Genomic DNA, 16,063 nt, shown 5'->3' with positions numbered 1-16,063 from the left:
TGTTACAGTCTGATATAAATAATATTAGTGATTGGTGCAATAAGTGGCATTTAACCCTAAATATTTCAAAATGCAGTGCAATATCCTTCATCAGAAAATTGCAAGCTAATGTATTCAGTTATCATATAAAGGATCAAGAAGTGAAGCATGTTAATAAAATTAACAATCTTAGTACTGTATTATTTTTAGTAATCAGAATGGTCTATCTTTCAATGAGCCTGTGTTAAATATCATTAACAAGGCATTTAAAACGTTAGGCTTCCTCAAAAGAAATTGCAAGAATTTTAAACCTGTTGTTTCGCTTATACAATCTAGTCTAGAGTATTGCTCTGAAGTGTGGATCCCTTCACAGCAGTACTTAGTTAATACCTTAGAGCGATTCTCAAATTGGATCAGTAAAAAGTGTTTGGGTATCAAGCTGTCGTTGATAGAGTATGATTTGTTTTGAACAAAGATGCGTATTGAGTTTCTTAGAACTAGGCACAGGTATGTTTACACGCTTCATACACAAATGTATCGGTAATTTCCTTGATTGTCCCAATTTACTCCACAGCTACTACCAATTCACGTTCCTTCCTGCAACACCCGACAGGCTGTCGCCTTTAATTTACCCAGGTACAGAACGTAATCACACAGGAACTCTCTGTTTATGCAGGTCCTAAGGTCCCTGAACAAAATTAGTGGGATGGTGAACATATTTCACTCATCGGCTAGTGAAATTTGCAGACATCTTATGGATGCTTCATAAGACAGATTGGTCCTTGTATCCTGTTCTGCACATTTGGTAACTGAAAGTTATACTTGATTCCTTCGATCATTTCAAATGTATAAACACTTTTCTTATTTTTTTTCTTATGTGTTTTGTAAATATGTATATTTTATATATTGCTTAGTTATAGTTAGTGGTAGTAGTAGTAGTAAGTGCTCTTAATATTGTTCATATTTGAATGTATTATATCATCTGTAATTGGAGAATAATAACTCTGTTGATGATAAATAAACAAATCCAATCAAATCATCCTTCTGCCGAGGCTGATATTAAATACACAGATTTTTGAAAAATATTTGAATGGAGCATCAGGCTAGAGGCTGACGGTTATGTGGTTGTAGGGAAACCACAAAAACCGAGGCATACTGGGCAAGATGAGAAGTGAAGTAGTTTGTCATTGCTTTCCTCACTGGGCTAATGCAGCATGACTGGACCTCTGAGAAACCCTTTTCATAACACTCAGATCCACTAGTCGTGCTCAGCATCGCTCACACCTCAACAGTTTCCATACCGTCACAACAATAAATGAGGCTATGACTTCAGAGGAAGCTACATTTTCTTCTGCCGTTTGCCAAGAGATATATGGGGAAAAATAAAAAAACCAACCTGTTATCACCATCCTTTTCCCTCGTCTGGCTCCCTCCGGGTTGGGATGTTTATGGCAACTTTCCATCTTCCATCTGACCCCACTGTTCCTTTTTAACTGTGTTCCAACTCAGATTTCTTCTAATTATACTATTCTTGATCGTTTTCAGCCACCTTCGTCTGGGTCTCTCTCTTGCCCTCTCTCCTCCTATCTGGGTCTCCGTCATCCGCTTCAGGATATTAGAACTGTATAGTTCCATTACATTCTTGCATTGTTTTTAAGGGTCTCTTTGTTAAAATTAAGTTTTATCCACTGTTTTAGGATATATGAGAGAGTTTTGATGTTTTTGTGTATTTATTTTATATTAACACATTGCTGTCCGGCCCATCTGACGTATAACTAGTCCCTGTGGCCGGAAGGTTTTGGCAGAGACATGGAGTTATTGCAGGGTATCATAATTTAATAATTTTGGTTCATTTACAGTTATATCTGTCCACTTTAATGTTTTTGGTGAGATTTTATATTTCGGTTCATTCTGGTAATGGTATCTGTTTGATTCCCCCACCATATACGCCAACAAATCATTACAAATGAACAACTTGACATCATAACCTACATTTTCAGGTTCACTCGGCGAAATTTTAACGCCAGGCGTCCACGAGAAAGACTACAAAAACAGTATAATATCCCATTAGGCCACTCACTGCCAGAAATAGAGAGAATATTATCAACAGTACTTATATCTAGACCATCTTTGCAATCTGAAGGAACAGGTCATTGTTCACATGGTGCAATAAACGTGTCATTCACCGTATCACTTTCTCTGGCACTAGAATTATCATTAGACAATTCATATTCACTCTTCTCACAATCACGGGAAACATATGACAAATTATCAGGGTATAATTCATGTATAATATCACCAGGAGTCAGTCCATTGTTTTTGTTTACTGGCGCTGCCAGTTTTGTTTACTAGCATTGATGTATACACGGAAGATATTCGAAGGCAAAAACAAATGCCACTGACGGACAAAACCAGTACTAAAAGAGGCGGAGATTTTCTACCATTTAGGTACATCAACGATAATCTCCAAATAGTTCCTCAATAACCGTTAGATGGCATCAGAAGACAGACTTGTGATCGGCTGCAGAGCACCATGCTTGCAAACACGTATTGATACGTGAACGGACAGCATCGTGTTAAGGTCATATCCTTGTTATGTGCTAGTTTTATTCTTTTAAACATTTTCTTTTCTATTACTGAAGATGATATTGCAAATATCGAAACTAATATAATGATCTGAAATAAATATTTATATTGTATATTGAAGTTTTAATTGGGTGGGACATCTACTCCCAATCTCTTTAAAGTGAACATCTTTACATAAGAGGTCCAAATATCACAGTTTTAGAAAATATCTGACTTAAAGGTTTGCATTCGTAGGTGGTGGTATATTTATTCCAAGATAACGAATTATTAAAGACAGAACCACTGTCTAAAACACTTTCTAGAAGATTTCTTATCTTGTCTTCATCAGTGCTTCTATAGCTCTTCAGTGCCATTGATCACAGCTGAGGTCACAAAAGAATGCGAATAAAGACGCAAGAAATAACCTATTGTTTCTCGATGCAAACGTGGGGAGCAAGTTAAGTTTAAAAGTTTCCAAACACACAAGTCTGTAGTTCATTTTGGATTAGGATTTAAATCCTGCATGCATTTATATGAAGAAATGTAGCGCTGCAAGCATAGCCTGCCAGTTCCCAACAATTTGGTGCAGGCTTTGCTTGTTAAACGAACAATACAATTGGGTTAATGAAAATCATTGAATATTAAGTGGATTTCTCCATTGAGATTTAATCACTCAATACCAAGGCTTGAATGTCCTTATTTTTGTTGTCACTTTTACATCATAACTTCTGTTTCTCATCCACAGTTACATCAAGTAATGTCACGTCTCTCCAGCACGCAAGCTGAACTCAGCGATGAACGACAGATGAGCCAAGCTCTGCGTCAGAACCAGCACGAATGGCAGAAGAAGTTCTCAGGCCTCGAGAAGCAATTTGCTGATTATAAAGCTACAAAGGATAAGGTGAGAGATGTACATCCTATCTCAGATAACCTGGGGGTCAACAATAACATCTCCGGCCAGTCCAAATTGAAGCGGCTGGAACTCGTATTCGAGTAAACATATTCTTTAGCCGTTCACATTTTCACACACTCATTGCTTATAATATGTTTCATATGACTTAGTAGCCCAATCTTAGTATGAAACATACGTCCACACAGATCACATGGAATGGCCGGGGGAGGGCGGGGCGGAGCTTGGCGGAGCATCCGTGCTTGTTGTTTAGCCTCTTCGTGTCTACGTTGTTCCTCTTCAAACACAGTGACTCGCATAGCAACAGTGTGGCGCCGAAGTGTACAATTCTCAGCAAGCATATCCAAGGTTTGAATACTACTAATATAAAAACATCAGTCAAGAAACCACAAGGTTGATAGTTTATAACTGTTAGGTTCTTCAGTCTGTCCAAACAAATTTACAAATGATTAAATTTAGAAACTACAGGGTCATATCCCACATTCTTTTTCCTTCTGTCTTGTTGACATGTTACATTTCTTGACATTGAGGTGGTGCTAGTTCAGTCCCTTCTAGCAACAGTTTCCTTACCTCTGCAAGGGTGAAAGTTCTGTTGTTAAACACTGCATAGCCCTTTTCCTGGCTCCACACACACTTTCAATGGGATTCAAATAATAATAGTATGCAAATAATCTTAAAACTTGCCTTCCCAGTTGCAATACAATATCATCTTCCCAATACGTGACACACAAGTCCTTAATATGTTGTGGGATGGTATTAAGAAGTTCAAACTTGACACTATTTGGCTCATAAGGGATTCCCTTCCCATCCATAAACTTCATTACAGTAAAACCTCGTTAAGACATTTCTGCAGGGGACAAGGAACAAGAACGTGTTAAGCGAGAAAATGTACTAACGAATATACGAATAAAAACTATCCAACAGGGATATGGAAACACTAGATACTATTTTTTCTGACATAAAGGCATTTTACGTCGTATATACACGGGTACAGTGAAAACTATAGGCCTATCTACCATTTCTAAAGTTGAGAGGAAAGTATTAAAAGGTGTGAGAAAACACGAGAGAACAAATCTGAAAGCATGTGCACAGGGGCCAACAAAAATATTGACGTATTATTGCAGATCTCACACTTTCTAGAACAAATGTTAATAGAAGCATTTTATTTTGGAGCAGTGGGTTATTAAACATTATTTTCTGGTCACACTCTTAGACAGTGAATTGGAGGTTACACTTGACCATGTGCTACTGCGAGGAATGACTTTGGCTGCCATTTTAAATCGAACAAAACTTCGACCAACTTGAGTGATCGAGTCAAAACTTGAAGGTGTGAGTTTCAACATTCGCGACCTCTGCGCACTTATACCATTCAACTTTCTGACAGACTTTAATTTTGTCTTCAATATTCAGGAATTTTACAACATTTTCCATATCCATAACTAGGCTATCACAAGAAAATATGCACCACGCTAATCAGTTTCACACGATTATGTTCCTAATCCAGATATAGGCTACCATATCACGTGACAAAACTTTACTGTACCACTCAACACAAAATAAATTTCTAACTTCTGAATTGAATGCGAATTACAAGCACAGATATGTCCCAATATTTCCGTAATCATGCAGCTGTGGCGACAGCCCTTACCTGAGTTGTAAATCATGTTTCTTTCACAACGGATGATAAATAACATTTTCAGGGCTAGGAAAAATGTGACTGTACTCGTAGTAAGCGGTAATAGCGAAAATTCATGATGCGATAGGTATGTTTATATGTTCCTAATCCTGATATAGGCTACCGTATCATGCGACAAACATTCGCCACACTTCACCGGAACACTCAGCACAAAATCAAGTTCTAACTTCTGAATGGAATGTAAAATACAAGCACAATATTAGACTCGCTGAGTTATTCAGCAATCTTGTTGCTAACTGGCAAACAAAACTGAACATTCCTGAGGCTAACGGCTTGCTCACCGAAGGTGCAACTTATCCTGTGATGTTCAGGAATTGAAGGCCTTTTTCCATAATCACACATATATGGCAATGGATCTTACCGAAGTTAGAAATCATGTTTGTTTCACAACGAATGACAAATAACATTTTCAGGCCTAGGAAAAATGTGATCTTACGAAGGTCGATCAAATATAAACAGGATTTTTGTTCCTGAACATCAAGATTTGGTAGGACTGGCCCTGCGCTTCTGCTATGCTTGGGCGGGGCTATTAGGAGTGGTGAGAGCATGCTGTTATATATTTCCCACCGTTTCGTCAGTAACGCTCACGATGTCGGAGCAACAGGTGCACCCCTCCACTGCTCAACGCATAATTATAAAGTTTCTTGCTCGTGAAGGAATTACAGCGGCGGAAATTTGCCAGAGATTGACTGCACAGTTCGGTGATCAAACGTTGTCAAGGACGCATGTGTTTGCCTGGCATAAAAAGTTCAAGGAAGGACGAGAACGTGTGGGAAATCAGCAACATGATCGCCGTCCTCGGACCAGCATTACAGACGAAAACATTCGTGCTGTTAAAGACATTATTGACAACAATTGATGGACGAGAGTATCAAAAATTGCAGAACGAGTCGGAATCAATTATGGGAGCTGTCAAGCAATCGTCACAAACGACCTACAGTTCTGTAAAGTGTGTTCCATATGGGTCCTTCGTCTTTTGACCGAAAATCTGAAGTTGAGATGTTTGGAGGTCTGTCAGAGGTTTACAGCAAGGTTTGCGGAAGAAGGTGTGCATTTTTGAGACGGATCGTCACCTGCGTCGAAACATGGATCCCCCACTACACTCACGAATCCAAACAAGCCAATAAGTAGTGGCAGAGGAAAGGGGAGCCAGCACCAGTGAAAGCCAAGACTCGACTGTCAGTTGGCAAGGTTCTTGCAACCGTTTCTTTCGATTGGCAAGGCATTTTGCTGATTGATTTTTTTGTATGAGCAACGCACAATCAATGCTGCCTACTACTGGGAGCTGTTGAACAAGGCGAGGGTTGCATATCGCTGCAAAAGACGAGGCAGACCGATTCGACAGGTCATCCTCCTCCATGACAATGCACAGCCTCATACTGCTACCCTCTCCAAGCTGCAGGAAATGCACTAGACTACACTTGATCATCCTCCTTACAGCACGGACTTATTGCCCTGCGATTTCCATTTGTTCGGACTGTTTAAAGAAGCTCTAGGAGGGCAACGATTTGAAGATGACGAGAGTGTGGAAGACCTCGTGCGCAACTGGCTGGTGACACAACCCTGTTCTTTTTACGATGAGGGCATCAGAAAGCTGCCCATATACTGGGACAAATGCATTTCCAAAGCAGGAAACTGTGTTGAAAAATAAATTGTAATTGCCTTGTAATTTTCAGTAAATGAATTTAAATAAAAAAATAAAATCCTGTTTATATTTGTTCCCCCCTTGTACTAAGCAGTAATAGCAAAAATTTGTGACGCGATAAGCGAGGTATTTTTATATAGATTTAATGCAATGAGAATAGAGACTTCGAATTTACGACGTACTAAGTGGAAAAACATGTTAATGATGAACGCATTAACGAGGTTTCACTGTATATTCCCCTTTCTGTGCATTTGGTTCGGCTGTTTCTCTATGCAAACTGAATAGTTCCCACAATGGCTTCAAGACGAGAAACATTCATTCCCTTATGGTAGTCTTTCGTGGAATTAGATTTGAAACTTTTATAACTTCTTCCCAAGAAACCTTTCTCTTTACCAATATGAGTTACCAAACGTTTTCCGTTTGTGACTAAAGATGTCTAACTAGAATTGTCTATGGAATCAGGCCTGTACATTATTCTTTAACCTGCATGGGATATCGAAATGAAAGTACTACTCAGGTGCTCCGGTTGATAGCCTGGCATGGGAACAGAATCTTTTGCTTAGTCAGATTGATGAATTAATTTAAATTTATTGTTTGGCTTTTTTCTTAACCCACACTTTCCACATAGAACTTGATACGATACTTGTGTGTTTCTTCATATTATATTTACCTTATCTTTTATCTCTTCACTTTTCCCGTATTTTTCCAAATTTCTTATCTTAAGCTTCCTTGCATCAGTGCTGAAGATCCGTCAAGATGCCTGCTGGACAGCATAAATGTGCTCGTTATGGGCTAGAGAGAAATGGATATACTGTATTTTCCTGCATAATTCTCGCTCTTTTATGACCAGATTTTTTGTTCTAAAATCAAGCTGCATAAATTATGTTGACATTTCCCCGAAGGTTTCAAGTTACACTGAAACGACAGATAAAATCAATAAAATCACCACAAGAGTTGTAAAAGTACCATTGAGTATGAACAATTCTTTACAGATTAGCCAAACATTAATAAAAACATTTTTATCAAAACATTGCATGCTGTATGTATTTATATTTTTCCATCACTTCTTCTAATTACTACACTGTCTCCATAACAGAGGTTGGCGATCCACGTAACTAGCTCTGATCTTTGCATAGTACTGAGTCATTACTGTGTGAATTTGAATCATTGAGGATCTTGAATGCAGTGGTTTCCCGTTGCCTTCTGCATCCTAATGCCGTTGACCGAAATGTGGTTCCTCTGCCTTTAGGGACAGTTTCTTGCCCTTAGCACAAAAGAGGGCTCCAACTTATACCTCCTCATCCACTCTCAGGGAGTGGCACTTGGTATAGGGGAACTCCTTATATCGGGAGATATTCGGTGCACAGGAAGGAACAGCAAGAAAGTTCTTGAACTGATATGCTTGTAGTTTACCGGTAGGTCTTTAACTTTTTTGCTCTTGTTTCAGGCAGGTGACCAGGCAAAAAAAAAAATAGGCCTAGAGTGGTTTCCTTCTCAGTGTTGTCATGCACTACTACGGAATGGCCTACAGACTGGGCAAGTTGGTCGTGTGGTTACGGGCGCACGGCTGTGAGCTTGCATCCGGGAGATAGTGGGTTTGAACTCTATTGTCGGCAGCCCTGAAAATGGTTTTCCGTGGTTTACCATTTTCACACCAGGCAAATGCTGGGGCTGTACCTTAATTAAAGTCACAGCCGCTTCCTTCCCACTTAGCTCTTTCTTATCCCTTCGTCACCATAAGACCTATCTGTGTCGGTGCAACGTAAAACAAATAGAAAAAAAAAGCAGGAACGGCCTACAAATCTGTAACATAAAGTAGGTGATATGATGGTATAGGCATTATTGTTATGAACGCTGCATAAAATGCAAGTCGCATGCTGGTAATAAAAAGAGCACTGAACAAATTTAACCTGCTACATTTCATTGTTGCTCTCAGACGATAAGTCATCGCATTCAGAAGAGCGGGATTCTTTGTCGTTCCATAAGTCATCCTCTTCAAGACCATCCAGCAAGATGGATATTCTCGTTTTTCTGAAGCTCTTTGCAACCATTTCACACAAATTTAAATTCCAGCTTCCTCTTACCCACTGGTACGTTCATTCTAAAGGACACCGAATCTTGCCACCCGCAGGGAATGTGTGATCACCCACTGCTATCCATTCTGTTTAAAAACTATGGATATGATCGATAAATGTTTATTAATTGACGCATCTAGAATGAATTGCAGCATGCGTCTACGATAACTACCCGCAAGCCTTTCACAGGCTTACTCTACAAATAGAACTACTTATCACAAAGTGCAAGCACCAGAATCAAAATGCAGCTAATGGTGACATTAAAGAGTGACTTTATTGTTTGTAGCACTCGGGATACGGTTCGAGACAGCGAAAATAATGCAGGCAAATACGATAGAACAGAGCCCAACTATTTGAAGAAGGCAGGGTGTGAAGAATATCTGGAGACTGTCCTTTTGTGTTTCCATGTTTGTGCTTGTCTCCTTTTTCTATTGCTCCCTTTTCCCACACTGATGTGTCATTGTCTCTATAATATGTTCCCTTTCAAGTTCCTCTATCTCTATATATGATTTAATTGGACGTTTATAAGTGGCCAGGTTTTCATTTTTCAGCTTATGGTGGGTTATTGTAAATTTCCTATTGTTACAGGAGCTGCAAGATGTTCGTGAACAGCTTCAGGATGTCATGTTTTTCCTAGATGCCCAACAGAAAATTTCAGAATCTGCCGACAGGGATGAGATTGCGGAGGGTCGCATCGTTATCGGGGAAGCGCCTCAGACTGCCGCTTCTGGCAGAGGCCATCGACGAAGAAAACGACACTAATAAATACTAATGATGTACTGTTCCTCTTTTATTTTTTTCAGCAGAATGATTGGAACAGTATTGTTGTGTGATTTAAGGTTGTGAATTGTAATTACTCAACTTTTGTGTGCTCAGTTTGCCACGCAAAGCCCGTTAAAATCAGCATAATGGATCGAGAATATTACCCACCTATTCCCTGCAGAAAGTTATCTTCATACACCTCACTAGTTTGTAAACGTCTTCAGTTCAGAACAGTTTGTCCAGTTTTATACCTCTTTTTTTTTTTTTTTTTTTTTTTTTTTTTTTAAACCTTCTGATATGAATTCTCCAACTCAAAACCACCAACAAAACCCATCAATAAATGTTGTGCGGCCTACACACCTTTGTGAATTAGATTGGCACAGTTTACTCTTTGTATTTTCTTTTTCTTTTTTTTTAACTCCACATTACACAGCCCTTCGCAATGTCCGCTGTAGTAGTGGAAGTTTGAATCTCATTTTCTGCGGCGTGAGAGTAGCAATAATACTCTTTAAAATATCTATTTCTGCGTTCTTTGATCTTTTCTCTCTTTTTTTGCAGGGGAAGGAAAGGCAAGCACTATGTGACTATAGGATGCCTTTGTTTTGACCTAGAATTTCCCTGCTGAAATTGATATACAGTATGTATATGAATCAGAGGTTTGCTACTGTGATTAGGGAGCCTTTACCTGGTCGCTGCCTAGATTTTGTAAATGACTCAACTTGCTGTGGATTATGAATTATCTCCATGCCCCTTGAAGGTTAAAGTTTCCTCTCTGCAACTTTAGCACCAAGTGGGATAGCGTTGTTAGCTGTATCTAGCAGTGTGGACGTTGCTGATGAGACAAGTCTTGTGAAACTCTCAAGAACAGTAAGGCTGCATGGTAACACACACTGGTGTCTTGAGAGAGTTTGCTCTTCTGTTCACAACAAATAGAGTAGAATCTGGCATTTCATGTAAGCCTGAACCTTGATTTTATGGTGGATGGGCAAGATCTGCATCCTTCCACTCATAGTTCTTTGATAGCTACCAAGTATTTCACAGAAATCCAGTGATATATAATTGTTCATTGGGCATGATTCCTTATTTGAGGAGTCATGTGACATTTCAAAGTCATCTAGCATCTAACTCTTCTATATGCAGGCTGCAAACTATGATTCATTTTTATTTTTTCTTACAACTTTACAGCTAGGGCCTATATGCAAAAATGTTATCAACAAAACAAAGCATAATAATATTCTATTTTTACTGATTTGCAAATAAAATTTTTGTCTGTTTTGAAAGAGGTCTTAAACTGGATCTTGTTCTGTTTCTTTTCATTTTTCAAACAAGCAATTATTTTGTTAATATTAACAAAGAAGATTCAAGATACCGTACTCTGAAGGCCAGAAATTCTAAACTGGATATTCCACATTGGTTCCGAAAAATGTGGTCCTGTTTAACAGCTTAATCCTGCCCTTCAAGAGATGATTGTTTACAATGCATGACGTCCACATGCACTATGAGATTCTGGCTGCTGCTCTAGTTTTTCTTAAGCGCAAAGAATTCCCATCCCTACTTTGCTCCTAGGAATTAATCTGGTACTTATTTCTGTTAGAGACTGAGATCTGCCTCTTGTGAAGTAGTTGTCCGTTTTCTCCCTTCCTCTATGGAGAAACAAACCAATATTGTAGTAGAATTTTACTACTTCAGCGAGTAGTTTTGATTTGAAAACATATGGTGAGCATCCTCTAGTTCCCTGGTAGACTTCTCTGATGACAACACATTTGTGCAGGCTCCTTGCCTAAGGTTGGCAACAATCTTGGAGTTATTGCCGTATTGTGGATGTCAAACCTCTGTCGGAGGTTCAGTGCCCAGGATAATCTTTCCCACGTGCTTCTGTCTTGCCTTCTGTGATCAGTTGTATCGCATTGTATCTGTCTTTTCTAAAGATCTGACTGGAATAAACAGCTTTTCTGCATTTTGCCACAGATTCATACAATTCTCAGCTCGACAAGGTACAGCCTGGAATACACTCGCATTTCAAAGGCCTATTCTTTGGGATCATAAAATAGCACCAGTAACAGGGAACACTTCACGTCATGCCAACAAGTTCTGAATCGGAGGTCACAGATGCACGTGAGCTTGTTTAGTTTCAGAAACACGCTTCTTACAGCACCGAATCGGATTTTGATCTCTTATATTTATATCCCATTCTTCTAAACAGATCAAAATAAGACAACCTGATTCATAAAGTTTGAGATTTTAGATCTTGCATTCTGCCACATCATTCCAATTTGAATATTTCTACTTATTTGGAGGTCTTATACTAATAGCATGGAAGGTTCAGATCAGTCAAAGCATAGCACTTCGGTGTGAGAAGTGCGTAAACAAACTTTACAGCCCTTTATCCTCGACATCAAATCCCTTGGCACACATTTGAAATCGACATTGCAGTGAAAAATGTTTCCAGGATAAGAATTATGGTATAAAGCTCCTTCTCGTAGACAACACAGATAAAATCAAGTGGCTTACATTACTGTATGCTAACGACTTCCAATTTACCCCAAAAGTACAGAGTCTCTGAACATCTCCACTTTTTGTGGTTTGAGGACATTCTAATAATCATTGGCTGCTACTCGTTTCCGAGAATACGTTTTTCTCCTTCAATTCTTAAAGTCTGTTGGTTCTGTGATGACTGTTCAAGCCAATTTTCGCATGAAACATGTGGCCACACAGGTCACATCTAAAGGTGGGATATTTGCTTTATGTCCCACTATCTACTTTACAGTTTTCGGAGACACCGAGGTGCCGGAATTTAGTCTCATGGGAGTTCTTTTACGTGCCTGTAAATCTACAGACACGAGGCTGACGTATTTGATGAGCACCTTTAAATACCACCGGACTGAACCAGGATCGAACCTGCCAAGTTGGGGTCAGAAGGCCAGTGCATCAACCGTCTAAGCCACTCAGCCCATTCTCCATTGCAAGAGAAGTTACCTGTAACTGTCCATAGTCTTTCATACAGTTACAGCCTATTCTATCACTTAATAATAATAATAATAATAATCATCATCACCATATGCAGACACTTTTACTTGATGCTATTTGAGTTACTGGCATATCAGTTTTTTAAGTTTATAAGTTGCTTTACATCACACCAACACACGTACATCTTATTGCGACGTTGGAATAGGAATGGGAAGGAAGCAGCCATGGTCTTAATTAAGGTACAGCCCCAGCAGTCGCTTGGTGTGAAAATGGGAAATCACGGAAAACCATCTTTAGGGCTGCCAAAAGTGGGGTTCTAACCCACTATCTCCAGATTGCAAGCTTGCAGCTGCACACTCCTAACTGCAAAGCCAACTCACTCTGTCGAATCAGTTATTTTCCACTTTACAGGTTCTACTCTTCAATAATACTACCTCTGGTAGGTAAGAAAAAGTGCTATCCAATCACTCAGATTAAAGTTGATTTTATTCTAACGTCAGTAAATCGTAATTTGGGGTAGCACTGATATGACCTATCATGGTCTGTTACAGGCAGTAATAATGGTCATTGGACAACTTGTTAAATCCACGGTCCATATAGGCTGTTAAGATCCTTGGTCTACTCAGTTGGATTCATGCAGATTTTGGAGTATCGTATCAACATCCTCAGCTGTATTGCTTGGCTTCCATGATCGGGTCTGCTGCCTTGCATATCATCATCATCATCATCATCATCAATATAGAACCCCTTCAGGGTAGGGTGGTGCTGAACAAGCCTTTGCCATAGTTGTCTGTCCAGAAATGCCTTCTTTCTCACCACTGACTCTCAGTTGGTGTAGCCATCTTTTCTTAGGTCTTCCCACAGGCCTTCTTCCTTCAGCTGCTCTCTTTAGGCATGCATGTGGTGTTCTTGTGCCAGGAATTTGCTTTACATGTCCATACCACGTTAGTCTCAAAATCTTCAGCTTTTCTTCTATCGAGTCCACTTCCAGTTCCATTCTGATGTTATCTTTTCTTACTTGGTTCTTGCATGTTTTTGGAGGGTAGTCTCATGAGCCTGAATTAACCCTGAGACCTCGAGGTATGAGGAAGGCACACTACCACCTTGCGGTTAGCAGATAAGTTATTTTGCAGAGAAACTATCATCTGCAAATAGTGAATTAATTAGGCAGAAAGGTACATTTCTGTATTACCGACACAGATCAGGGAAGGAGAAGTTGTTTTTCGCTTATTGTTGTTGAATTTAATGAGCAGTGCTGTATAATTTTAGATTTTTATTTAAATGTTAAGAAATTTTCATCTCTTGTGAACAAACCATCTGTTGAGTTTAATTAAGAGATTTTTAACCCTCTTAGTGCCAGCATCGCTCTGAAAGACTTTGTTTCTTTATTCCTTGAGAGACTTCTAGACTGAGAATGGTGCTGAAACGTGGCATGACCATTGAAGGGAGTCCAAACTGCCATGTTCTGGCAACATTCTTTTGTTTTCTGTCAGTAATCTTCAGCGATGTTCAAAGTTCCGTGATTTGTTTACGCGCAATTCATAAAAGCATGGTGTCGATGTGTAGGAAGGGTGGTTTAAGAATGTAGGAAATTGAAGAACTAATGATTCCAGAAACTGTTGTGGAGGATTGATGTGGTCAACATTCCTTTCTTTCCAGTTACCGTTAGAATCAACATGATCACTACTACTGTAACATGCTTGGTTATGTACAGTCACATTCTGCGCAGGTGATTCATTGTCTTGATTCGTCACACACAAGATCGGAATCACTGTCCACGAAGTCGGAGAGATCACCTCTTAACTCGTCAATCATTAGCTATATGGTTATTTATTTTCACTGTCATCATTTAATTGTGTTTACTTGTGTGCTTGCCATTGTAGGTGTATTTTTTCAGTCTGCTAGATATTTTTAAAACAAACAAAATGCGGTGTTTGTTTCTTGTGTTATGTATCTGTGCCCTCCAGTGTTCCTGTTTACTGCATGTGGAAATAGGAACAACCAATAAATTTTCTAGCATTTATTTTCCTGAATAAATTATTTTCATTCATTAATTGAGGAATACATTTCATAATGATCTGAAAATTACTTTGAAGTTAGATGACTGTGAAGCTAAATTTTGCCTCTGGCCTGTACCAACATGGAGATGTAAAAATACTGCATCCATTGAGAATAATAGTACCTGACAGTTTACGTTCCTAATTCATAATAATTGTACATTCTTTCTGTCATTATAATAAGTGAAATGGTTTTACTTGCTTTTTCTCAAAAAGTATCATTTAAATGTCATCATTGAATGAGCAATATCTTTATAACACCTACAATCATGAAGGTTTAAAAAAATAGGATTTTTTTAAATCCACAAAAGAATATGAGAATATGATTATGTATTGTTCCAGTCATTAGTTTTTCTTAACTGTTACAACACTTTGATTCATCCTGGGAGAGTATGTCTTCAGGGCGATTTTTATCTATGAAATGCCATAGGGGCCAATGACCTTAGATGTTAAACCCCTTTAAACAACAAGCAAGTAAGAAATGCCACTGGAGAATCTAAAATTTGTCAGTCTAATGACTGACTCAATACTCCATAGTTCAGATTTTTCTCATCAATGTTGTAAAGATGACGATATTGTATACACTTTCCAAGCTTTCACTGTAAATTTAACTGGAAACTGAAGGCAAACCAATGTGAATGAGAAAGCATTAATGTTTAGTTTTTATATCTACTGCTGCTATTTTATGAGCCTTTATTGTAAAAAGAAAAAATAAGCCTGTTATTTCAAAAGCTTTAGTGAAGAGCTGAGTATTGTTCAAATGTACAAAAAAAAATGTAAATAAATGTTATGAAAAATGATTACATTTACTTGTCAATGATGAAATCAATTTCTTTAAGGATTTTTTTATTTTTATTTTCAGTGATGTCATTTTAGGAAATGATATAATTAGCAATAGAAAATCAAACCCAAGAGACTTCAGATATCTCGGGTAACATCAGGATGGTTTCGCCGCTGTGTTCTACTAGTAATGAGTAGGCTGAGATATACTGTGTATATCCAAACAATCCCCCCACCCTAACCTTAGGAAGTGAAATTTTAAAGAAAGAAGAAAGGTGTTTTTTAAAATTTGTCTAGCAACGAGCACACTGCAGTCTGAAAAAGTATACTGTCATCGTGGCTGCAATGCCGTGCATCTGAAAAAAAAATTGCAATTTTAAATTTTTGTACAATTGGCACCACTGAACAGATAAGCAGAAGTGGGAAATGTGGCATTTTAAGTAGACAAATGGGAATATTAAGATTTGCCATAGCTTGGAACTGAAAAGCTTTTAAACGCAGGAGCAATATTGTGTATCTGCACAATTTAACTCTGTGTACCTGCCTAATTGCAGTCAGTGATAAAAGATAAGGGAATAGATCTTTATTATTGTACATTGCTAGTTAATCTTAATATATTATTATTGC

At 38.5% G+C, this 16,063-nt stretch overlaps 1 protein-coding gene across 2 annotated transcripts in view; it reads left to right on the top strand.

Annotated features, from left to right (window-relative positions):
- The window catches only part of LOC136886401 (BRCA1-associated protein), a 66,104-nt gene extending 50,648 nt beyond the window's left edge, over positions 1–15,456 (top strand). For both annotated transcript variants that reach the window (XM_067159175.2, XM_067159174.2), the window contains 2 exons: positions 3,290–3,445; positions 9,459–15,456. In XM_067159175.2, coding sequence (XP_067015276.2) covers positions 3,290–3,445; positions 9,459–9,632 — 330 coding nt within the window. In that variant the 3' untranslated portion in view covers positions 9,633–15,456. The remainder of the gene's footprint in view (positions 1–3,289; positions 3,446–9,458) is intronic.
- The last annotated feature ends 607 nt before the right edge of the window (positions 15,457–16,063 follow it).

Source organism: Anabrus simplex, chromosome X (assembly GCF_040414725.1).
Source record: "Anabrus simplex isolate iqAnaSimp1 chromosome X, ASM4041472v1, whole genome shotgun sequence".
Classification (NCBI taxonomy): Eukaryota; Metazoa; Arthropoda; class Insecta; order Orthoptera; family Tettigoniidae; genus Anabrus; species Anabrus simplex.
The sequence above is the reverse complement of the archived record's forward strand: the minus strand, read 5'-3'. Positions and strand labels throughout refer to the sequence as shown.